Source organism: Eubalaena glacialis, chromosome 20 (assembly GCF_028564815.1).
Source record: "Eubalaena glacialis isolate mEubGla1 chromosome 20, mEubGla1.1.hap2.+ XY, whole genome shotgun sequence".
In the NCBI taxonomy this organism is placed as follows: Eukaryota; Metazoa; Chordata; class Mammalia; order Artiodactyla; family Balaenidae; genus Eubalaena; species Eubalaena glacialis.
This window is the reverse complement of record NC_083735.1, coordinates 5,711,165-5,733,961: the sequence shown is the minus strand read 5'-3', so window position 1 is coordinate 5,733,961 and position 22,797 is coordinate 5,711,165. Positions and strand designations below refer to the sequence as shown.

General features: G+C 40.5%; 1 protein-coding gene across 2 annotated transcripts in view; it reads right to left on the bottom strand.

Moving 5' to 3' along the window:
- Positions 1–22,797, bottom strand: part of ASB5 (ankyrin repeat and SOCS box containing 5) — an 88,159-nt gene that overhangs the window by 43,198 nt on the left and 22,164 nt on the right. For both annotated transcript variants that reach the window (XM_061177181.1, XM_061177180.1), the window contains exon 2: positions 6,845–7,131. In XM_061177181.1, the coding sequence (XP_061033164.1) occupies positions 6,845–7,040 (196 nt within the window). In that variant the 5' untranslated portion in view covers positions 7,041–7,131. The remainder of the gene's footprint in view (positions 1–6,844; positions 7,132–22,797) is intronic.

The window sequence follows — 22,797 nt, the reverse complement described above, 5'->3', positions numbered from 1 at the left end:
TAACGTGCTGAGATTGAAGCAGGAATCCACGGAGCTGCCATGGAGCCACCCTGAGGATGTGCACAGCCGACTCAGCGCCCAGGAGGTATTCGACCTTCTCTGAGATGTAGTTCACGGAACACATGTAATGACATGTTGACTCATTACACCCAGGATTTTGTAAAATACGCATGGTGGCACTGATTTCCATCATTACCCAGTGACTCTTTCTTGTAGGCCGAATCCAGTAAAGGCATTAGAAAACCCTTAATAGAACTCTTTACTTTGGATGTGTGATTTGAGAACACGTGTATTTATTTTTCACTTTGGCACCGACCACCTGCCTCTGTCTCCTCGCCTAACATTTATCCTTTAACTTTTGCCCCCATGAACCACGCTTGTTCAGTTCCACATCTAAAAGTTCTCTTTTTCTTTAGAGTCAGCTTGGTTTCATCCACACTTGTTCATAACCAGATATGTTCTGCCTTTGAAGTTTTACCTTGAGCTCCACCCTCTCTCAGGAAGGGCCTGATACTCCCAACGGACCTTCTTAGAGAACATTCATTGCAGAACTTAACTGTGTTCAATTTAGCACCTTATGAATTTCTACTTGCTTGCTGTTTGCTTGTTTTACACGTGCAAAGTTTGGCTCCACTGACCCAAGTCTCCTGTTACTCAAAAAGCAACTCATATACTATATGTGGTAACTATTTGCATGTACACCCACATGTATACACATATACGTATCCGTCCATGTACATGTAGCACATAATATTGTGCCAGGAACAGAGTAGGTATCCAAGTATTTATTGAACTGAATTAAATTCAAATTGTATCAGTTATGTCAATTAATAAGAAAAGCATCTTATTTTAATAATTTACCACCTTCTGAAAAAGATAGCAAATTGGAAAGCAGAGGGTTGAGACCTAGTTTTCATCCTTTAACTGTCCTCATTATATAAAAATTTTAGAGTTGACTATAACAATGTCACCTATATATAAACTTCATTTTGAAATTGTTCACCAAAATACTTGTCATTCTTCAAAAGGCTTAGTGGATAAGCAATGAGCACACTTGCTCTCTCCTAAAAAAACAAATTCTTAGAAATAATAATAATAGTAGATTGAGAGATGAAAAGAACAGAGAGTAACAATGGGGAACGGGGGAGCTTTCAAGCTTTATGAATAAGGACACATGCATGATTGTGGGAGAGAAGATGCATGGGCTTAGCACAGCTTTTATTTAACTGGTGAACCCCAGGCAGAGCTCTTCTTATCTCCATACTTGCTCTTCTATGCTCCCCGAGCACCTCTTCAACTTTGTAAAATAGCACTCACCATGCTTTAAATTACTTGATTATCTCTCTCTGTCTCTCCCACTAGACTATACACACCTTTAGGAGAGGGACTGTGGTTTGTTTGTATATTTTATCCTTCATGCCCAGCACAGGCCTTTGACACAGAAGACACACAAGTAAAAGGTATGGGAAGAATATCCCTAGGAAAACTGATCCCTCCTAAGCTATCATGAGCTATGCCGAGTTCTTTAATTCCAAAACTCCATGCATTTCTCCAAATATAGAGGAAGAGGAACAATATTAATACATTAAACTATGACAAAGTCTTTTGTAAACTTGGAAAGTTTGTTCCCAGATTCCTGTTCTACTTCACAGTATTATAATGGCTCCTTCCAAAAAAAGTGCTCTGGCATTTCCAAAAAATAGCAGAACGTGGGCAAAATTAAAGTCTCTTAAAATTTTTTTTGGTAGCACTTTTGATTATAATGTCATGTCTGTTGTGACAGAAGAGCAGTTCCACTGATTCCAGTTATTCTTAGGTGGTGTTCTTCCACCTAAGTATAGAAAATGTGTCCCCAAACTCTCACATCTTCAAGGTATTTTTATACCTTTATACAACGAACAGCATGAAAGAAGTCATTCTACAGGTTGGCTTGAAATTTTTCATTGCTGAGATTCTGAGAAATGTTCCCAACATAACTAACCTCATAGACAATCAACATGGTAGCACCAAAAATCATATGAAACAAGTTGTTCCTTGGGAACAGGTATAATGGATATGACTGCTGCACTTGCTGGCGTCTGCTGTAAAGTTAAATTCTTAAAGCTGTTTTTAAACCTGGGATGGACTTTACTGATGGAGAAAGAATATTACATCATACAAAATTCTAGCTGCTTTTCCTACCCAGGCTACACTCTTCTCTGGAATGACAAGTCCTTTTGCCATTTGACTAGTGGTGCACGTTTACCCCATATCCTATTTCCAAGTGTCAACAACAGATTCACCAAAAAACAAACAAACAAACAAACATAAGCATGCTTAATGGCAACCCTGCAATCAAATTTATGAAATCACAAGCACAAATATTCTACCAGATGATTCTACATACATTCTGTAGTCTATATAAAGCCTCAACCCTGAAAGGAGCACCCAAAGAGGCTGGGTGTCACTAGATTGTTTTTCAAGAAGGCTCACAGAGACATTACCTCGATGAATTTTCCACCCTCTAACATTTGGCCCATGGCCTTGCAGGCTTGGAAACCTGATCTGTCAGCAAAGCTGGAGCAAAGTCACATCTCAGAGGTGGACTTACAACTCAAAGAGCACAGAGCACTAAAGAGTGATGTCAAGATGCAAACATAGTAATTTACAGCGAGAATCATGAATGTCAGAGGGACTAAAACACTCCTGGGGCAAGCCAGCACATTCTCTTTCTGTGGACAGACGCAGATGGAGAGCCAAGTCACATCCAGAATGTCGCTTGGTGATAAAAAAGTGGAACAAAGGGAATAAACAGTAAACAAATCAAAGGCAAGGCTGGAATTCAGATTCTAGTTCTATGACTTCCTGATTCACACTGACATTTCACACTAGAGATAGGTGACCCACCAGACTCACCAAGCAGCTGAAGACCCAGCTCTCTGGGGTGGCACAGGGTGGGAACTGCAGGCTCGCCTGGGTGGGTAATTAATCTTTCTGAATGACAGGCTTTTCCTTTGTTATAACTAATTCTGGGAGACCCTAAGGTAACATTGACTCTCTCTGCCAATGCTATTTAAGGTATCATCAGATTCATTCTTTTTCCTTTTCTTCTTTTTATTTATTTTTTGTTGTCATCCTTTCTTTTCTATCCACACCACCACCACCAAACAAGTCCAGGTCCTCATCTCTTTAAGAGGGGCAGGGGCCTAACTGGTCTACCTACTTCAAACCTGTCCCACTGCCCAACTCCAAAGATCACTACTATATAAATCAGCCTTAAATTAGCGTTTTGTACGTGTCTCTTCCCATTTTCCTACCTTCACTCATACCAAACACTCTCAGTGACTCCTACTGCCTTCAAAGTTGAGTTTGAATTGCTTGGCCTGCTGTTCAAATTCTTTCATATCTGTGCCCAATTTATTATCATTTTTCTACTGCATGAAACTTCGACTCCAGTCAGATCTACTGTCTCTTAATATCCTATGTGCATTCCAACTCATGTCCCTGCTCGTTCCTGGGTTCCTGGAGTCAACTCAAGATCTTCCTCCTCCATAAAAATGTCTCTGAAGGTCCAAATCTGAAATTGATCTTTCCAGTCTTTAGGCCCATTTGGTATTTAGTGTATCTGGAAAGTAAGTATTACATGTAGATATACCATCTCCTCAACTAGAATAACCTACTTACAGTTGGGAACAATACATTTTGCCTTTTTTATATCCTGTTTCTTCAATGCGTCCATACCAGGGATGCTCAATAAACAGGTAGTTAGAACTGACCTTGTCCACGTGTAGGTAAAACTACTGAACTCTCCTCAGAGCCTAAGATAGAACTTGAAAGGTATGACCCTTAGCAGAGGAGGGGAGCTGTCTCTCCAAGTGTCCGTGGGTTATTAGTGGCACATGGCTTCTTCCAAGCCCTTGGAGTGATATCAGAAAATCAGTGTTCTCCCCTGCATCTTCCCCTGCTCTCCGTACTGTTTGATGTTACAGCTGGAGACACCGTTCAACTCCTGTTAGTCTCACTCAGTCTCCAAGTAAAGTGTTAGCTTTAAAAACAGACTAGCCCTCTGATATGTGGAGACTATCACCAGGACACTTAACAGCAAGAACCATACAGGGAGATAGTTACACAGAAAATCCTAACGAGTCCCTTCAATACGATGGCAGAGTTAATGAAAGGATGAAAAGGCAGATTTCTAAGGTTTATAGGCATAGCAAAGGGATCAAGAAGGAAACAATCTTAAGCGATTTTAGTTACCATGTTGCTTTTCCGTATTCTTGTTGTGTAATCATACCTTGGTCTCAAGCCTGATTGGAAAGTGCATTAAGAAAGCTCATCCCATATTTGTCTAATACAATGAGCTGATTTGCAACCTTATCTGGGAAGACAGAGTTTCTTTTATTTCATACCAAAGCACTACAGCTCATGGGAAGGACATCCAGAATGTTGTCAACAGGGTCTTCCATGATTATGAAAGACATGAAAATGCACACATCATCTCATATTTCATGGATTTTGGCAACTCCACATCAGAAATGTTGGGGAACGATCTGGCTAAGTCTTGAAAGTAGGAATGAGAAACCTAATTTAGAATGGAATGAAGGTGATAACTCTTGAAAGTAGGAATGAGAAACCTAATTCAGAATGGAATGAAGGTGATAATCTCTGCTAGGAAGGAGGAAATTGCTAGATTAAACAAAGATAATTAAGCCTGATTAATCATAAAAACATAAACAACATAAAAATAAGTTTAGTAGTAGTAAATAAAAGAAAAAGCTATGTTAAAATAGAGAAAGTAATAATTTCCTAGGCAAGGAAGAATTAATTCTTAGAGGTAGACCAAGAAAGAGCTTGTAAGGTTCCTGACTGTCCTCCTAATATTAAAATAATATTGGAGACTAATTATGCTTACACTGAATAAAAATTATAATAATATATTGCATTGTTCAGTATATAGATTAATGCAAGCTATAGGAAGGGAGAATTTTGTTAAACAGATACAAAATTAAAAATAACAGAAAACAAACATTTGAAAACTCTATGTTCCCCATTTTTATTCCCAGGAAAAGTATTTTCTATTAGTGAGTATGGATTTCTTTCTCTCCTTTTTGGGATATAATCCTAGAGTTCTAATATATCTTAACACAGACTCATAAAAGTAGGCGGGAACATGGAAGCCATTTCACATATTCCCATGACCTCCCGGCATGAGCACACTGAGATCAGGCTAAAGAGGGGACAAGTATTTCTTTATATTTGTAAATAAGTACAAAAGGAGATTCCAAAGCTTCCTCTAAAACCCTTGTCAATCCACCAAAAATGGTGGATTTTTAGCCACTACTTCAGTTTTTATGCACGGCAATTCTCATAATACGTAGACAAGATTTGAGTATAACGTAATGAGCTATGGGCTGCCCGTGACAGTAAACTTTCTCACCTTATGATCGCATAGCCTATTTAGTCTTATATCTAAAAATACGGGTTTAAAAAAAATAAAATTAAAGTATGGATTTTGTTTTAAAATCTAGTCTCCTATGTTTGCTGGTTTTTAAACAAAATATTCCATTTACCAACATGGTGTATGCCGCATTTAAATAGTTATAGCTGGTCTGAAGCAGAGCTGGTGGGGAAGGATTAAATATTGTCTATTTCTCTAGATCCCATCTTCCTTGTGAGAGTTTCATCCTGGCATTTAGATTTCCCCCACTTTGAAGGAGCACATAAATTCCTCACTTTGCATAAGAACAATCTTCCTCAGGAAAAATGTACTCCTTATCTACCTCATACACCAAAAAAGATTTTCTACCTTTATTCAACTTTCCATGTATCTACAGAGTCACCTAGATTTTAAAATAAGTTATTCCACAAATTGAAAAATGTAGAAAAACAGATTTTAAGACAAGCTTTCTACTCTAAGCATTCTTCTTTTTTTTAAAAAAAAAATTACACTCTCTAATTATGTGATAGTGTATTTTGATTCTGAAAATTAAAGTTACTTTAGAGGTATGTAGGGCTGTAAAATGTGCATGCTTGCCTGATGATTTTCAAACCAGAAATTAATCAAAAGGCTGTAAGAAATTAAAATGTCACCTTGAAGCCCATCCTAAGAATTGCTTTTATTATGCAGAATATCAGTCCAATAGAATGGAAATGGTTTTACAGCCTTTCAAGTTGAGGGTCAAAATGATCATTTCTCGTTTAGTCTCACACTTCCATTTCTTGTAGGAAGCATGATGGATGTACTTGGTTGCATACGTGTTACATTTGTTAATTCATGTTCCTATCCTCATATAATCAATTTTTTACAAATTGAGCAAAAGCAAGAACAATTCCATCAGGAAAACATACACCATAAATCTTAATATTCACCACATTGTGCTTTACTTTACAATGAAGCGGTTAACCTTGGTCAAATAAAAATTGTGAGAAACCAATAAAACCTTCAAATCTTCTCTTATAACAATTATTTTTCCATATAACTAAAGACTTGGTTTAAAAAAATCATAAAATCTCAGGTATATTAAAGGACAGTTGAAGCGCAATCAGTAACTGAAACCTGTGAAAGCATGGCTTGGCACATGAAATGTTAAAAGTTAGAAAATATTTATTAATAGGAAAATATTGATATCTATTTAAAACTATGCTTCCGTTAGGCTATTCTGCAATGATACCTTGACTTCATTAACCCAGAAAAAGTAAGTTTCTTTTTTATGAGGCCACGAAGGGAGTTAAATATTTTCCGCAATGAGGAGTTGGCTAAAACATTCGCTTTGAAGCAGTCCCTAAGGGAAACATGGGATGTTTTCTTGGATCGTGCATGCAAGATAAAGTCAACGTGAAACAGGAGCACAGGCCGTAAACATACCTTGTCCTTGGGTTACTCCGTAAAACTCAGCCGCTATCCGGGCCGCCTCCTTGCGGTTGCCTTTCACTATGTAGAAGTGACTGAGGATGGCGAGGCTGATTTTCACAAAGAGCTTGAAACAGAATAGTGAGAGGATGGTGAAGTAGACGTTAGAGAGCTGCTGAGCGAAGGGCCGGCTTTCTTCTACCACCGACATCGCTGCCCAAGCCCTGCTGCTGCCGCCCTTGGTCAGATCCAAGTCCCGAATGTGCCTGGCTCCGGTCCGGGATGCTCCTGAACAGCTGGTCCTGAGGAAGGAAAATATCAGCTGGTAACGATGCCTCCAGCTCAAAATATTTATACTGTCCGTAAAAGTGCTTCGCACACGCCTATTGGTCTGACAGTGTTCCGTGGGGGCCATGGCAACACGTGCCGGTTTCCGACACTCCTGACTTTCCGTGCTGGCTGCAAAATGACATCCCGCCTCCCTGCTCTGAACTTCAAAATCCAGGTACTGAAATTTATATACAGATTGTTTCCCTTTGGGGGAGATCTAACTGTCACGAGCGCTCTGAAGACTTTGCGTAAGGGGTGTCTGGTGTTCATGTAAGTGGTATTCATAATATCAAGGAAAATTTAAGCCCATCAATTCAAACCTTGAAAATAGTCGTATTTGTAGGCCATGAGCTAAATTATCAAATAGTCCATGACTTGATGATTTAATGATCACTCATCAAATTCGCCAAATTGTGGCTTTCACCGTTGTCAGGAAAAAAAAAAAATGTGTAAGTGGATAGACTGGAAAGTCACAGGCTCATAACTTTAGAGTGTTTATTCATCCACTGAACACTTTTTTAAGCACCTACTATATGTCAGGTATTTTGCTGGATGCTGGCAGACCAATCCCTGCCACAAGGATCTCAGAGTCTAGAGGAGGAAACAGCCGTAAAATAAATACAAGTGAGGACAGGGTAGCACAAAGAGGAAGGGCCTAATCCTGGTAGCGAAGAGTCCAGCAGGGCTTCCTGGAGGACATATAATATCCAGAGAATTTCAAGTAAACGTAAGCATTTCATCTTGACTCTCCCAAACCAAGCAAAACAATATATTTTTTAGCTCCATAATCTTTGTTAAACCCGATCTGATGTAGTTTAGAAATGAAATGCAACTGTTTATAAGGGCATCCTTAGGCAAGCTATATTTTTAGAAGAGAAATCGAGTAAGTTATTTAAGAACAATAATGTAGAGTGACAGTATTCTGGCATTTAAGCCAACAAGAATACGCCAAGATACAAAATGACATATTATACAGGGAGCTTGTTTATACATTTGTATGACCAGGCTCGGGGCCTGTTAATTGTTGTATTGCTTCCCGATTCTTCCGAGAAGTTCCAGAATCACAAATAATAACAAAAACATAAGAAAACAGAAGTGGCTTTTCTGGGAATAAAGGAGCATATCAGTGATTGGTCATAGTGGTCAGTGTTGCATGCTTTTCATGCCGTGTATCTTGCACTGATTTATATGAAACATCCCTAAGACAAAGGAGGTACTGCTGTGAAATAAATGTGTCAGAAAAAGCAGGCTTCTTCTTTCCCCAGTGACTGCATGGTTCCCAGAAAAATAAATTAGATAAAATAAAATATTAGAAAGCAGTCACTGCCCTCTTTCTGGAAATGCCCCTTGGTCTTGTTCTCACAGGCAGAGAACTAGACTAAGCGGCTATTCACTGGCCCCAGTGTGCCATTTCACATGTGCTTTGGGAATCAATGAAAATGCACTGCAGAGTATAGAAGACGAAGTAACTAAATGTGAGATTGTGTTAGTTAAGTGACTGGAGGAGATGACCCTCCAGTTAGTCTTTCCCCTGGCGTGGCGATGCATGAGTACGCACCAGAGAGGCATGCCCCGTGGACAGCTGGACCATCACAATACTCTGAGTCACTGCACCCACATCCAGTTCAGTGCTTTAGAATCAGAAATAAAACCCACCTAAGTCATGCCTCAGTGTCTTCTAAGGTTTCACTCCTTCCTCTCTACCGGTAAGTGCAATTATAAATAATTACCTCCACATCAGCTCACCAGGGGACTGGATTCTTTTGGGTTGAGGAACACTTTTATTTCAATAAGGCTGCTATCATTGGAGCAGTAAGTTTAACTCCTTATACTTTTACTAGCAGAAAAATACTGCTCTCCAATAGTTAGGATTTTATGTCAAGATGTCACGCTTTATTTTAATGACTTCCTTGATTTCCCACCTCTATTTCTTTCGTTAGCATAAACTCTCCCTTGGCAACTTTTACCATCTCTAGATCTAGTATCACTAAATAAAAATTAAGGCTAAATAAAATAACTCATAGTAAGTGAACTCATCAAATATAAACCAGATGCTGTATTTTTCACATTATAGACCCTTCCAAGAAACATCATAAGTTATTTTATTAATATTTAAAAGACACATGAAAAATATTGTGCGCCTATTTTCCTGGCATTTGTGTTTTCTTAAAAAATAAAATATTGATTAGTAATTTAAGGGATTTATTGAGATAAATACTTTTATCATTTACCATGTTGAGAGGATGTAGTAGAGTGATTTGGTGATTAGCCAGTATATCCCAACTGATCTTGTTAGTTTTGATCAATCAATCAATCAAACCAAAGTTGAGCTTAACAGTTTTGTTACTAGAATGGGTGATGTGAGGAGATAAAAACACAGGAAGAAATCATTTTTTTATATAAATTTATTTATTTATTTTTGGCTGCATTGGGTCTTTGTTGCTGCATGCGGGCTTTCTCTAGTTGCAGCGAGCAGGGGCTACTCTTCTTTGCCGTGCGCAGGCTTCTCATTACGGTGGCTTCTCTTGTTGCAGAGCATGGGCTCTAGGCGTGCCGGCTTCAGTAGTTGCGGCGCATGGGCTCAGTAGTTGTGGCTCGCGGGCTCTAGAGCTCAGGCCCAGTAGTTGCGGTGCACGGGCTTCATTGCTCCGCGGCATGTGGGATCTTCCCGGACCAGGGCTCAACCGGTGTCCCCTGCATTGGCAGGTGGATTCTCAACCACTGTGCCACCAGGGAAGCCCAGAAATCATTTATTGAGAGTTCACTATAAGCCACATGTTTTACATAAATCTTCTCATTTACTATCTTATTCTATCCTGGAGGGGTGAGTATTATTGTCATTTACATTTTAAAGATGAAGAAAGTGGAATTCAGGGAGTTAGTGACCTATAAGAGTATTTGAACACAGTTGTGACTCTAAAATACGTGCTCAAGTTACTGCCCATATTTTCTATTTTTAAGCACTTACCATCTGAACAAGCAAGTACAATTTGTACATACAGAGTGAGACAGAGTCACAGAGACTTACACACAGTGGAGAGGTCGGTCTAAGACTGCATTTAATCAGGTACCTAAATTAGCACCTAAATGAGTGGGGCAGCTATCCATGCTCTGATGATTACATGAGATGGAATCTTGTGTGTGCTTGATACCTGGGAACCAAGGAAAAGGGGAATGTTTGGTGACTGGGCTAATACTTTTTTTTTTTTTTTAACAATTTTTTTTTTTAGTCATCAATTTTATACACATCAGTGTATACATGTCAATCCCAATCGCCCAATTCAGCACACCACCATCCCCACCCCACCGCGGTTTTCCCCCCTTGGCATCCATACGTTTGTTCTCTACATCTGTGTCTCAACTTCTGCCCTGCAAACCGGTTCATCTGTACCATTTTTCTAGGTTCCACATACATGCATTAATATACGATACTTGTTTTTCTCTTTCTGACTTACTTCACTCTGTATGACAGTCTCTAGATCCATCCATGTCTCAACAAATGACTCAATTTCGTTCCTTTTTATGGCTGAGTAATATTCCATTGTATATATGTACCACAACATCTTTATCCATTCGTCTGTCAATGGGCATTTAGGTTGCTTCCATGACCTGGCTATTGTAAATAGTGCTGCAAAGAACATTGGGGTGCATGTGTCTTTTTGAATTACGGTTTTCTCTGGGTATATGCCCAGTAGTGGGATTGCTGGATCATATGGTAATTCTATTTTTAGTTTTTTAAGGAACCTCCATATTGTTCTCCATAAGAGCTAATACTTCTCGATTATTCAAGGTTAAGAGTCGGTGAGCAGCTCCCATTAAAACAGCAGAGAGGAAGCCGATATAGAAGGGCCAAAGAATAGGGCAGTCGAGAGTTAGTTCATTGAAAACAACGCTGAATGTTCAAAAGAGGGTCAAATAACTGAGTAAAAACAAAAAGAATGAGGCTCAAGGAAAGGACAGGAGGCGTTCGCTGGTGACCTTCAACTCAGTATCTCAATAGGATAATGGAGTGGGAATTAGGACTTCGGTGATCAGGGGTGATCCTCAGAGCAACGTCCAAAGAAAAAGGGCCCCTGGGGTTCCTCCTTTTGTCACCTTTCTGGGTATTGTCTCTGCTCCTCCCCACGGTACAGTTGTCAGAGGACAGTTCCTCTGTAAGCTGCCCCCTGCATCCCCTAATCTTTCCCCTTTCAAGGTTCTTGCTCAGCTTCCTTTAGCATCCCAGGTACTATGTGAATTGGCATTGTGTGTGTGTGTGTGTGTGTGTGTGTGTGTGTGCGCGCGCGCTTCAGAGACTTAATTTCATGTCATTCAGATGCTGAATATCATAATGACTTTCAAATGTGGCCAGATGAGTCTTCAAATTCTCATAGAAGAGAGAATTTCATTTCCAGAGATTATGGCGCTAAATTGTTTTGACTTAACTGCAGTTTTGACCCAAGCTGTTATACTAAAAATGTCAAGGGGACATAATAAAAATTGCCTGTTTCTAGTGCTTTCCAGTTGATAAATCTTAGCGTAAAGATTTTTAGGTAGAGGAAATAGAGTGAGCCCATTGAAATAACCATTTCCTTTAAAAAAAAAATGTGATCCCATATTCTCTGGTAGAAATCTAAAGGCTCTAATTGACTTTTTATTGCTAATTTCCAAAAAATGAAATTACAGGGATACATTTCAAATAGCAAAGTTGCTAATGTTCAGTACAACGGCAGTCATCTTCCCAGCTCCGGAACAGGGATTTTGAGGAGGATTTGCGCACAGTGAATACAAACTGAGAAAAGTCATTTGCTCATAAATCTGAAGTTCAGTGGTGGCTGGGCTGATAAAATGAAAGAGAAAAAATTATGCAAGTTGCTACTGGTGGGATAATAGCTCACTGCTGTGCTTAAGACACCATTAAATCATAGCCCTTGTTTTTTAATTTTATGAAATCTCATGAGGAAAAAAATAAAGGCAAATAAAGGTCTTAGATGGTTAGAATACACTGGAGCTTTACATGTTTGTATACATAGGAATTTGAAGAAAAACAGAAATGTTTACACTTGAAGTTGAAATCCTTAAAGGGAATTAATAACTGAATTTAGCCTTATCTCCATTCTGTAGGTTCTGTAGATTCTGTTTAATTAGTTTATCTACACGTACCCAAAAGCTGTAATCATGGAAATAGATACTTCACAAAGCACGTTGTCAAAACTCCTGGCATGGACTTAGGCACTGTGATGTAATGCCTCTGTCCTAAAAAGGTAACGTACTCACAACAGAACTATAGATACTGATGCCTCGGGTTCCTATTAGATATCTCTAATTATTGATGAAGGATAAACGCTCATAAAGATTATAATCATCATATTAATTATTTATGTTGTTAGTTGGGGAAAGTTGGGATGAGAGGTGTTCTATTCTGTTTGACTGTACTTTTGGGGGTAAATTCTTGCTTCTGGCCTCTAGCCATACTTCCAGTATAATGGAACAAAAGAGTAATTCCTGCTAGCATTAGAAGAATCCGTAAGAAGAATAAAATACTACCCGCAAAGTTGTGATTTACTTAGATTTCATCCAGGCTCTGTGGGGAAAAATCGCAGGCTTTCTCCAAAACTCAGAACAGCCTCTATCCTAAAAATTGAGTCACGTTAAATCCACCTATGTGGTCAGCCCTGAGTAGAGGTTCCTTTAGGTTAAGAAGATTCTAGTCATATATGGGGTCCAGAAAAACTTGGCTGAGAGCTGGTAGCTCTACATATTTGAGGGTTTAAAAAATAGATTCTAATTTTAAATTAATATATACTTATTAACACCTACTACATGCCAAGCACTCATTGTTCTAGATATTTCATCTGTTATAATGGAGTTTTTTGTTTGTTTGTTTTTTGCAAACCCATCTTTTGTGTAGAGGATCATATCTCACCCAACCTCAGTCCATGTTCCTGACCTCCTGGCTCCAGAAAAGGACAGTTGACCAAATTAGGCCAATGAAGATATTTCTGGAACTGCTGCTAGAGTTTTGGGAAAGATGCTCTTATTCAGCAGGGAAAGTTAAGACAGCAAGATCTAACCCTAAAGATGCTAGAGCTCTCCTCGTCAATAAGGGAACAGCCTACCTAGGAAGGAAGCCAATGCGAAGGAAAGCATAGTCAGGATCTGGGGAGGTAGTGTCATGGCACCTTCATCTGAATACCTGGATCTAGCTGCACCTGAAGCAGCCGGATCTGATGGTAATACAGATTTGACCGTAAAATGAAATAATACATTCCTTTTAGTTGTTAATTAAACCCATGTGGATTGGGATTTCTCTCACATTTACAGGAAAAGTCCTGATATATTTATATTTTCTTGAGTCCTTATAAAGAAAATACACCGTAGGCATCATTCATCCCTTCTGTACAAGGTGAGGAAGCAGAGACTTAATGACCAAGCAATCTGCTGAGATTCTACCTCTTCAAGTGGAAGTGCTGGGACTCATGCCTGAGCTTCTGTCACTGCAGCTCTTCTCATGTTATCATTCACAGGTTAGAGCTGAAACATTCGTATTGTCTAGGGTACTCACTGTCTTCGCACTCTATCTCGGCCTGAGTTACAGTGTACATTTGTGCCATATTTGGGTTATAAATAGTATTTAACTGAATACTCAAGTATATCGTTGGGCTGAAGCTGATAGGCCCTGCCCAAATCGTTGGTGATTAAGAATTTGTTGTAACCTTCTCATTTTAACAAACCATCTATTTTCAAGACGATTTAAAGGGAAGACTTTCACTATGGCATCGTTTCGAAGATCCAAAGCGTGAAGCCATCTGAGCAGTTAAATGATGTTACAATGATCTTTCAAGTACAGCGTGGCGATCTCATCTGCCTTTTTATAGGTATACTTTTACAATTAATAGTTATCATTTCTTCAAAGAGGTAAAACATGTCAACTGCCCTGGGATGTTGCCAACTGGCTAAGAAAACTGGGATCTACAAGTGCCCCTGTCTAGGATGCTAAGATTTCAGTGTCTTTGACAGCACGTGTACTGCCTGTGTGCTCTCCTTTTAAATCTATTTTTTTTAATCTCCAATTATAAGCGTCATTATGAAAGAATCTACCTCACATGTTGTCAGGTTTAAATGCAGTAATGCATAGCATTCATGGTGCATGATAGAAGCTCAGCAACTATTAGTTTTATTATAATGATTCCTATTATTTTGTTATTTAAATTATTTAAATTAGAATCCATTGCATAATAAACACTACAATTTTGCTGTGTGTTTGTCTAATTAAATGTCCAAATTCCAACAGTACTTTACTCTCTGCCAACTACAGACATGGACTCACATGAAAGAAATCTATCGAACTCCCTCTGGTGTTAGAAAATAGGCCCATTTCTGGAACTGGGATTCATAACCAATGTTCCATATAAAATAAGTGATATATTTAATTTTTTTATTGAAGTATAGTTGATTTACAGTGTTGTGTTACTTTCTGGTGTACAGCAAAGCGATTCAGAGATATATATACTCTTTTTTCATACTCTTTTCCATTATGGTTCATTACAGGATATTGAATATAGTTCCCTGTGCTGTACAATAGGACCTTGTTCCTTATCCATTCTATAGCTACTAGTTTGCATCTGCTAACCCCAAACTCCCCATCCATCCCTCCCCCACGCCCCCTCCCCCTTGGCAAACACAAGTCTGTTCTCTATATCTGTCAGTCTGTTTTTGTTGCACAAATAAGTTCATTTGTGTCATATTTTAGATTCCACGTATAAGTGATATCATCTGGTACTTGTCTTTCTCTTTCTGACTTACTTCGCTTAGTATGATAATCTCTAGGTCCATACATGTACCTGTAAATGGCATTATTTCCTTCTTTTTTATGGCTGAGTAATATTCCTTTGTATGTGTGTATATATATATACATCTTCTTAAATGATATATTTTGCTTCAAGATATGAAGGATAGCTATAACTTCCTAAGAAATTTGTTCATCACAAATATTTTAGAATATTTTATTCATTTTCCCAGGCCCAGGACAAAGATGGTCAACAGTCTTGGATACAGGGAAGAGAGCAGACACTCCAGGTCTTAGAAATAAACCTGATCTCACATTAGAATCCATGGTTCCTCGTTTAAGAAATTAAGGTTCCGGGGCTTCCCTGGTGGTACAGTGGTTAAGAATCCGCCTGCCAATGCAGGGGACACAGGTTCGAGCCCTGGTCCGGGAAGATCCCACAAGCTGCGGAGCAACTACGCCTGTGCGCCACAACTACTGAGCCTGCGCTCTAGAGCCCGCGAGCCACAACTACTGAGCCTGCGCTCTAGAGCCCGTGTGCCACAACTACTGAAGCCCGCGTGCCTAGAGCCCGTGCTCCGCGCAGGAGAGGCCACCGCAGTGAGAAGCCTGCGTTCCGCGACAAAGAGTAGCCCCCGCTCGCCGCAACTGGAGGGGGCCCGTGCGCAGCAACAAAGACCCAACGCAGCCAAAAATAAATAAACAAATAAATAAATAAATAGAAAGAAAGAAAGAAACCAAGGTTCTGGAACTGCAAAACCTTATCTGAAGATGTGATCATTGCAACGGTAATAAGGCAATGGTAACAGTGCAATATATTTTGTTATGTATTACAGCAGCCCTAAACCAGCCCATGAATTAAATAAAGTTGTACAAGTAGGAGAATGCAGACAGTGGAAGCTGTATGGCCATCTGAAAGCCTGGGCATTTACTCTGAGGAGCATCTGTCAGCTGGCATTACACATGTCCCAGGATAAACTGGGTAAGGCGGCAGAAAGTGCTAGGGTGAGGTCTTTCAGAGACCCAGCTCTAGCTGTGAGCTCCATGAACCTGGGCAAGTTCCCTAAACCTCTGGGCCTGTTTTCTTACCTATGAGACAGGATGATAGTGCTATCACAGACTTGTAAGAGTGTATGAGAATTTGGCCTGCATTTTGTTCAATTTCCTTTTAAAGGCAACCCCTGAATTTGAGAGCCCCTGATTTTATCACTGTTTTTAAAATCATAACCAAGTTCACCCTCCAGTAATAAACTGCAGTTTCTGACTACTAAGTAACCACAACCTACGCCTCTGCTGGGCAGGTCAAGATAGGGCTCCCGGTTCACCACATCCTGCTGGGGCAGGTCCTGTGAGCTGGGAGAGACGCACAACAGGCAGACAAGGTCCTTGCTCTCCCAGTGTTAAATCAACATCAGCTGACTCAGCCTGGACGCGGAACAAATAAAATATCCAGTTTTTTACAGTAGATTTTCTTGAGATTATGCAACTTTCTGTGCTCTTTTATCTGATGGCCCAGAATGTAAAAGGGGCAAAAAGTCAAGAGAAGCCTTCGTTTGATCACCAACCTCTACGTTGGTTCAGTGTTTTATATTCTCGCCCGTCTTTCTCACTTGATGCAGGAAGCACTCTCAACCCTCAGTTTTTCCTTACAGTTACATTGTGGCTTGATTTTTTCAAGGTAACTGCCTCCGAGTTTGGCCTGGTCTAGCTTTCTTGGGGAGCTCCCCAAACTGGCCTTAGTCTGTAATATCACCAAAGGCAGGAGTGGGCTTTTTAAATATTTTGCAGAAACAAACAAAGATGAATATGTATGACGCTGAGGTCCACGAAACCAAGATAAGATTACTCTTGAGGATGGGTGGGGAAGGCAGACTCCAGGAGACAACTGAGGGTCCTGGCAAGACAGTGGTGCCCTTCACCCCTTCACATATTTGTCATGGGGATTTGGCAACTCATATGTGGAGAAAGCGAAAGATCAGTGTCTGAGTAAGTGAGGGAACATTAAGTGAGGAGCTAATTGGGGTCAAATAGGTTTTTAAAGTGTATCTTTCCTCTCTCTCTCATTTGGGATAAGTCCCTTCCGTTTCACAATCTGGCTATTCAAACAAGCACATTTAATATTGACCCACTTTCTTTTGTACAATGGTTTATTATAAAGAACATCTGCAGCATATTTAACGGGCCTAGTTATTTTCGGGTTATCTGAGGGTGTGTTGTAGGTATTCCCTGCTCATATATGAACACTTCCGGAGAGGCAGCAACGCCTCTGGGGCCGTTGAATCCTGACCCTCTGACTTGCCATTTCTGGGACCGCCAGTAAGTCAGTTAAGCTTTCTGTGCCTCTGTTTTTTCATTCATAGAATGTGAATAGTAAAAATAACTACATCAACTGGTTGTCAGGACTATTAAATAAGGTACTATTTAAAAGTATTTGGAACAATGTCTAACACATACTAAGTGCTTTACAAGAATCTGTTGAATAAATAAATTTTAAAATAACAAAGATTATGGCAACTGAAACAAATTGATGAAGATGAGGTTGGAAGATGTAGCTTGGTGTGTAACTTGGTGTAAGAATCTCCAGTAACAGAGATGCCCTAAATATTAATATGAATGCCCTTTCATTTTCCATGAGAAAAGATGAATCCTAAAAAAATGTTCCTAATGGATATATTCATATGAATCAAAACTGGAAATAGTCCAAATGTCCATCAATAGGAAATGGATAATCAAATTGTGGTATATTTATAAAACATAATACAGTTGAACAATAAACCGATTAAGCTACTGATGTGTGCAAAACATAGAAGAGTCTCAAAAACTTATGTTGAGCAAAAGAGTACATATTATATGATTTCTTTTATATGAAGTTCAAGATCAACAATATAAATATATGGTGATATGGATTAAAAGAATGATTTCTGGGGTTGGAGTTGAGGATTGATTGGAAAGGGGAATGAGGTATCTTTCCAGGAAGATGGGAGTATTATCTATCTTTATTTGGGTGCTGGTAACATGGAATATATATTTTAAAAAATCTTCTCAAGTGTATATTTCAGATCTGTGCATTTTACTCTAAGTGAATTACATGCAATAAAATAAAAACTGACAAAATAAATAAATGCTGGCTTCTGGTAATGGCAGGCTAGTTAATTCGGAACAGACCTCCCAGTGGAGACAACAAACATTTCTGGATGAAATATTAAGACCATGTTCCTAGTAATATCAACAAACTATGAAGAAAGTGAGAAGTAATTGGACCAAGAATTTAGGACAAGAGGAAAATCCAGAGAGGGGAGCAAGGGATTTGGGGCCACATTTGCCCTAGGAACAGGAAGAGATGGCAGAGAGGTTAACCAATCCTCCTAACAGTCTCTGGAGGAAAGGACAAATAAAAGTTGAAGTACAAGGCCTGCCAAAATCGAGGACCATGGTACAGGGCTCACACTTAGAGCTGATATCCAAAAGCCGTAAAATATAGAAGTAAGAATGAACCAGAAGTAAGCCAGCTGCTTTCAATGACTACAATCTACATGGTCTAGAAAATTTCTGTCCTGGAGATTGGATTAAGGTGACTCAAGATTGCTAGGACTCATAGGCACCTGTCAGAAAGAAACAACAAAAAGCATGCCCTCTGGAAGAAGACAATATCACAGGCCTTAAACTATTTCTATACATCTTTTTAAAAACATATCTAGCACTCATTGAAAAATAAGGAAACACACAAAAAGATGTATCGATATGAATCAGAACCAGCACAAAGAACAACAGAAAGAGACCCATAAATATTCGGGTTAGTGAAGTTTCCAGAAATCTAACATGTATCAAGTATTTTACTAAGCTTATAGAGATAGATGCCAAACTAACATCTCAGCAGGAATGGGGTCTTTAAAAAGGACATCGCAGATTTGAAAGCAAAAAATTAAAAAAACAGGTATCTTCGAACTGTAAAACTCGCTATCGGCAATGGACGTGTACACCAGCAGGTCAGCTTTAACTAAAAGAAAGTTAGTGCATCTGAAGATGAGTCAGAAGAAACTAGCCAAGATGAAAGAGACAGAAGAAAGAACAAGAGGGAGAGAAGATGCAAGTAGAAAATCTAACATATGTTTAATCAAGGTCTTGGAAAAAGAGAATGGTCCAAAGCAAAATTTGGAAAGATAATGGCTGAGAATTTTCCAATACAAATGGAAGGTATCGGTCCACAAATTCAAGAACCCAATGACTCCCAAGCAGGCTAATTAAAAAAAAAAAAATCCCCCCTGTCAAGAACGTGAAGGATCTGAGATTTTATCCTACTTAAAATGTAATAAGTTACCTGCCATAGATTCATGGCTGCTAACAGAACACACCAGCCTCCTGGGTCAAAGGCTATTTCAAGTCAAAGGACTCCATTATTCAAGGTACAGAAAGTAGCAAGAGGATAGTGTTTGCATCAATTCCTCCAGCCTCTCACGTCCCTCAGGGTCCCAGGTATATCCTGCACATGTGGTTTGTGTCACAGCTGAGGAACTCCAAGCTTTAGGAACCCACATCTTTCTTAATGGGCAGTAAGCTTGCCTCAACTTTGCCCTGGAGGGAGACCATTATCTTTATTATACTGTGTAATACACAAACCTGCCCTCTGCTCCAGAGAAAGACACTGATCTCTATCTCCCAAAGAATGTTATACAAACATCCTCGGAAAGATAGTCTAGGAAAAAGGCAGCAAGTGCCTCTGCTTACAGAAGAGCACAGACACAGAGACCCATGGAGAATTGTGTGCCAGCAAATTTTCCCATCATTTCTGGTTTCTGGCTAATTTTCCCATGAGTCTGTCACAGTGTCAGCCACTGTGACTAATCTGATCAACAGAGGCTGGGACCAAACCCCTCCAACGTGTCTCATACAGCATGTAATTAAGGCTACTGTACATAAGACTCCAAACGGCGGGATGAGGAAAACCTTGCAGTATTGATGTCAACCATTCCCCCGCAGAGTCCTGGACCCTACCAGCTGAACTAGTCCCATAAACCATCAATGCCTGCTTTCCAGCACCGAGGTAGTTTAACTGATCAATTTAGCTAAAGTTAGGAACAAATTTCGAACCATCTTTTCTAAATGTAAGACTCCCACCGTAAGGATAAGTATCCTCAGAGTATGCATAAATCATGAGTCACTTGTCTCTCTGGGGAGCGACTCCAGGTAATCAAGGGTAGCCTCATTTTGGAGAGATCTATGCAGTCATCTGAGAGCTACATGAGCTACTGGTGGTGTTTTCTAAATCACTTCTTAGGTGCAAGGCACTTTGGTTTCAGGATGGAGGCAAGTTAATGCCTGGTTTCCACACAGATGGACAATCCCAAGGATGCTCAGGGTGCCCCTGTACAGAAAGTATCATTTACAATTGTTGGGCCACCCTGAGCGATGCCTCCATTATTTAGGGGGAGAGGGACTTGGGTTGGTGGTATCTCTAACATAGCCTCCCAATGGCTGGTCAATCTTAGGGTTCCCAGTTTAGTTTGATAATTGAATCTAGCTTTATTTTTAAAGAGACCGAGAGCAGTTGGTAAAGCTGGTCCAGGCTGGTCCACACTACAGCTGCTAGCATTCACCCACCCTCAGGAAAATCTGAGTGATGGCTACGGGCGCAGAAGTGCAGAAAACACTCGGAGATACTGAGAGGGAGACGCGGGAGCCGAGGCCACCCCTGCTCTTTCTAAGAGACTTCTCAACATGGTTAAAGGGAGTGATGTGGTTAGAACCATTTGTCTGGAGATGCCAGGTTGTTATTCATTAAGCTGAAGGAGCCCTAAATGTTTGGGAAAACTGCAACAGGCCATTTTTCTTTGTGAGGAAGGCTCTCGGGGCAAATCTGAAGGGCAAAGATCATTGATGTCCCTCCCTTCCTGCACCTCCCAGGTCTAAGGTGTCCCCTCTTCATGTGCCCAGGGTATAGGCCCCCCCCACTGACACAAGATGGTCTTCCTCCATTCCAAGAGCTGTAACTTCACCTTTTTCCTGATTACCCTTTACTGACCCTCAGAACTTTTGTCCAGAAGGGTCAGATGCAATAAGGACAAGGGGATTTTTGTAAAGCACAGAGACCCCTGCATCTGAGCATAGCCTATGTGGGCCGTTGTAGTGGGAGATGGCAAGCAGTGTCCACAAATAGCCATCCTTGTCCTGATGATCTAGGACCATGCAACTCCAAAGGAATATATCCAGGTGGCTCGACTAGAAATCAGTTTGAATCCCCATGGGTCCCTTTTGGCGGGGCTGTCACCGGGAGGGTGTACTAACCAGGCTGGGTCACTACTGGGGGAAAGAAAGATGCATTATGCCTAGGAATGGGCAGGGCAGAATCCTGAACTTTCAAAATGAATCTATATAACTCCCCACTTCTTTCATTCTGGCATGACCAGGAAGCAGATGAGGGGGGATGCTCCTTTTCTGGAGAGAGCCACAGTCAGAGACTGATCTGCCTTCTCAAAGTGTGTGGACCCAGGAGGAAATGAGGAGGGTAAAGTCAGAAATTCTTTTTTAGTTTATTTTAAGTTTAGTTTAGTTTATTTTAAGGAAGCTGTTCCAGTGATCAAGTGTCCGATGCCTGTGGATGGCAGGGAGCATGGAAGGTTCATCCGATACCTTGACTGTCCATCTGATGCTGAGTAGTTTTTGTGATAAAGACACAACAGTGAGGGACTGAAAATGGTCCAGAAAGCTGAGTACTTGACACAGATTACTTTCAAGAGCCCCATGGTTAGCTGATAGGACTGGAAACACAGAAAATATCACAAACAGAAAAAAGTTAACAGTGGTGAGGCACCACCAATAGGTCCAGGAGAGGGTCAAGTTCCAATGCAGTCACTCTGCCAGGAGTGGGGTGCGGGGGGCGTGCCCCAGGCCATGCAGCCCCTTCACTTGGAGACAAATGACAGGGGTCACGTCTGATGCGGTGTTGGCCTCTGCACCAAAACCAGACTCTTTCCCTTTGGCCCAGTCCGTTATGATGGATGTGTCGCCATGTTCAGTGCCATGATGGATCCAGGCAGCAATGTTTGCAAACTGGGTGGTGCAGACTCAGTCAGCAGCTTGGCTTGGTCTCATCAGGATGAGCCCTTACCACAGGCACCGACACGAGTGAGCCAAATGGTTCATGCTGTAGCACCGTTTGCTACCATCATCTGTGGCCTCCGAGAGGAGTGTCTTCAATTTGTGAGCTTGCGGTTTTCCAAGTTGAGACCAAACAGCTAGCCCATTGGCAACAGCCCAAGAATCAATAAAAATCTAACGAATGAGGCTCGTCAAGGGGAGTGTTGGCTGGAACTGTGAGAATGGAATCGAATTCCACCCACCAAGTGGAGAGACCACATCCATTTGCAGGTCTGCATTGCGGGCACTGAGGCTGGACAGCTCCTGCAGCCCAAGGACACCATCTGGTTTCAGCTTGACCAAACCGGCAGTGAACCAGACCCAGGGTTTCAGTTCATCACGAAAACAAACAGCAGCTGTGCACATGCATGGCTCACACAGACACAGTGCTGAGAAGATGATTCCCTACACCCCCAAAAACTACTGTACACTTTCATTTAGATGAAGTTCACACAAAGGCAGATTTGAACCATTGTTTTTAGGGACACATACTTAGGTGGTAAAAGAACAATGAAGAAGAGCTAGGCAGTGTTTTACCAGGTTAGTAGTTATCTTTGAGGGGCAGGAGGTGTGACAAGGGAGGTGCACACGGCAGGGGGCAACATCCTATTTCTTGAACCTGAGTTACCACTTTATAATTGGTTACGATATATGTTTGTTTTGTGCATTTTTCAATATTGTTGAATTTCACAAATGTTAAAAAGGGAGTAAGTCCCTTAGCATGTTAATGGGTAAA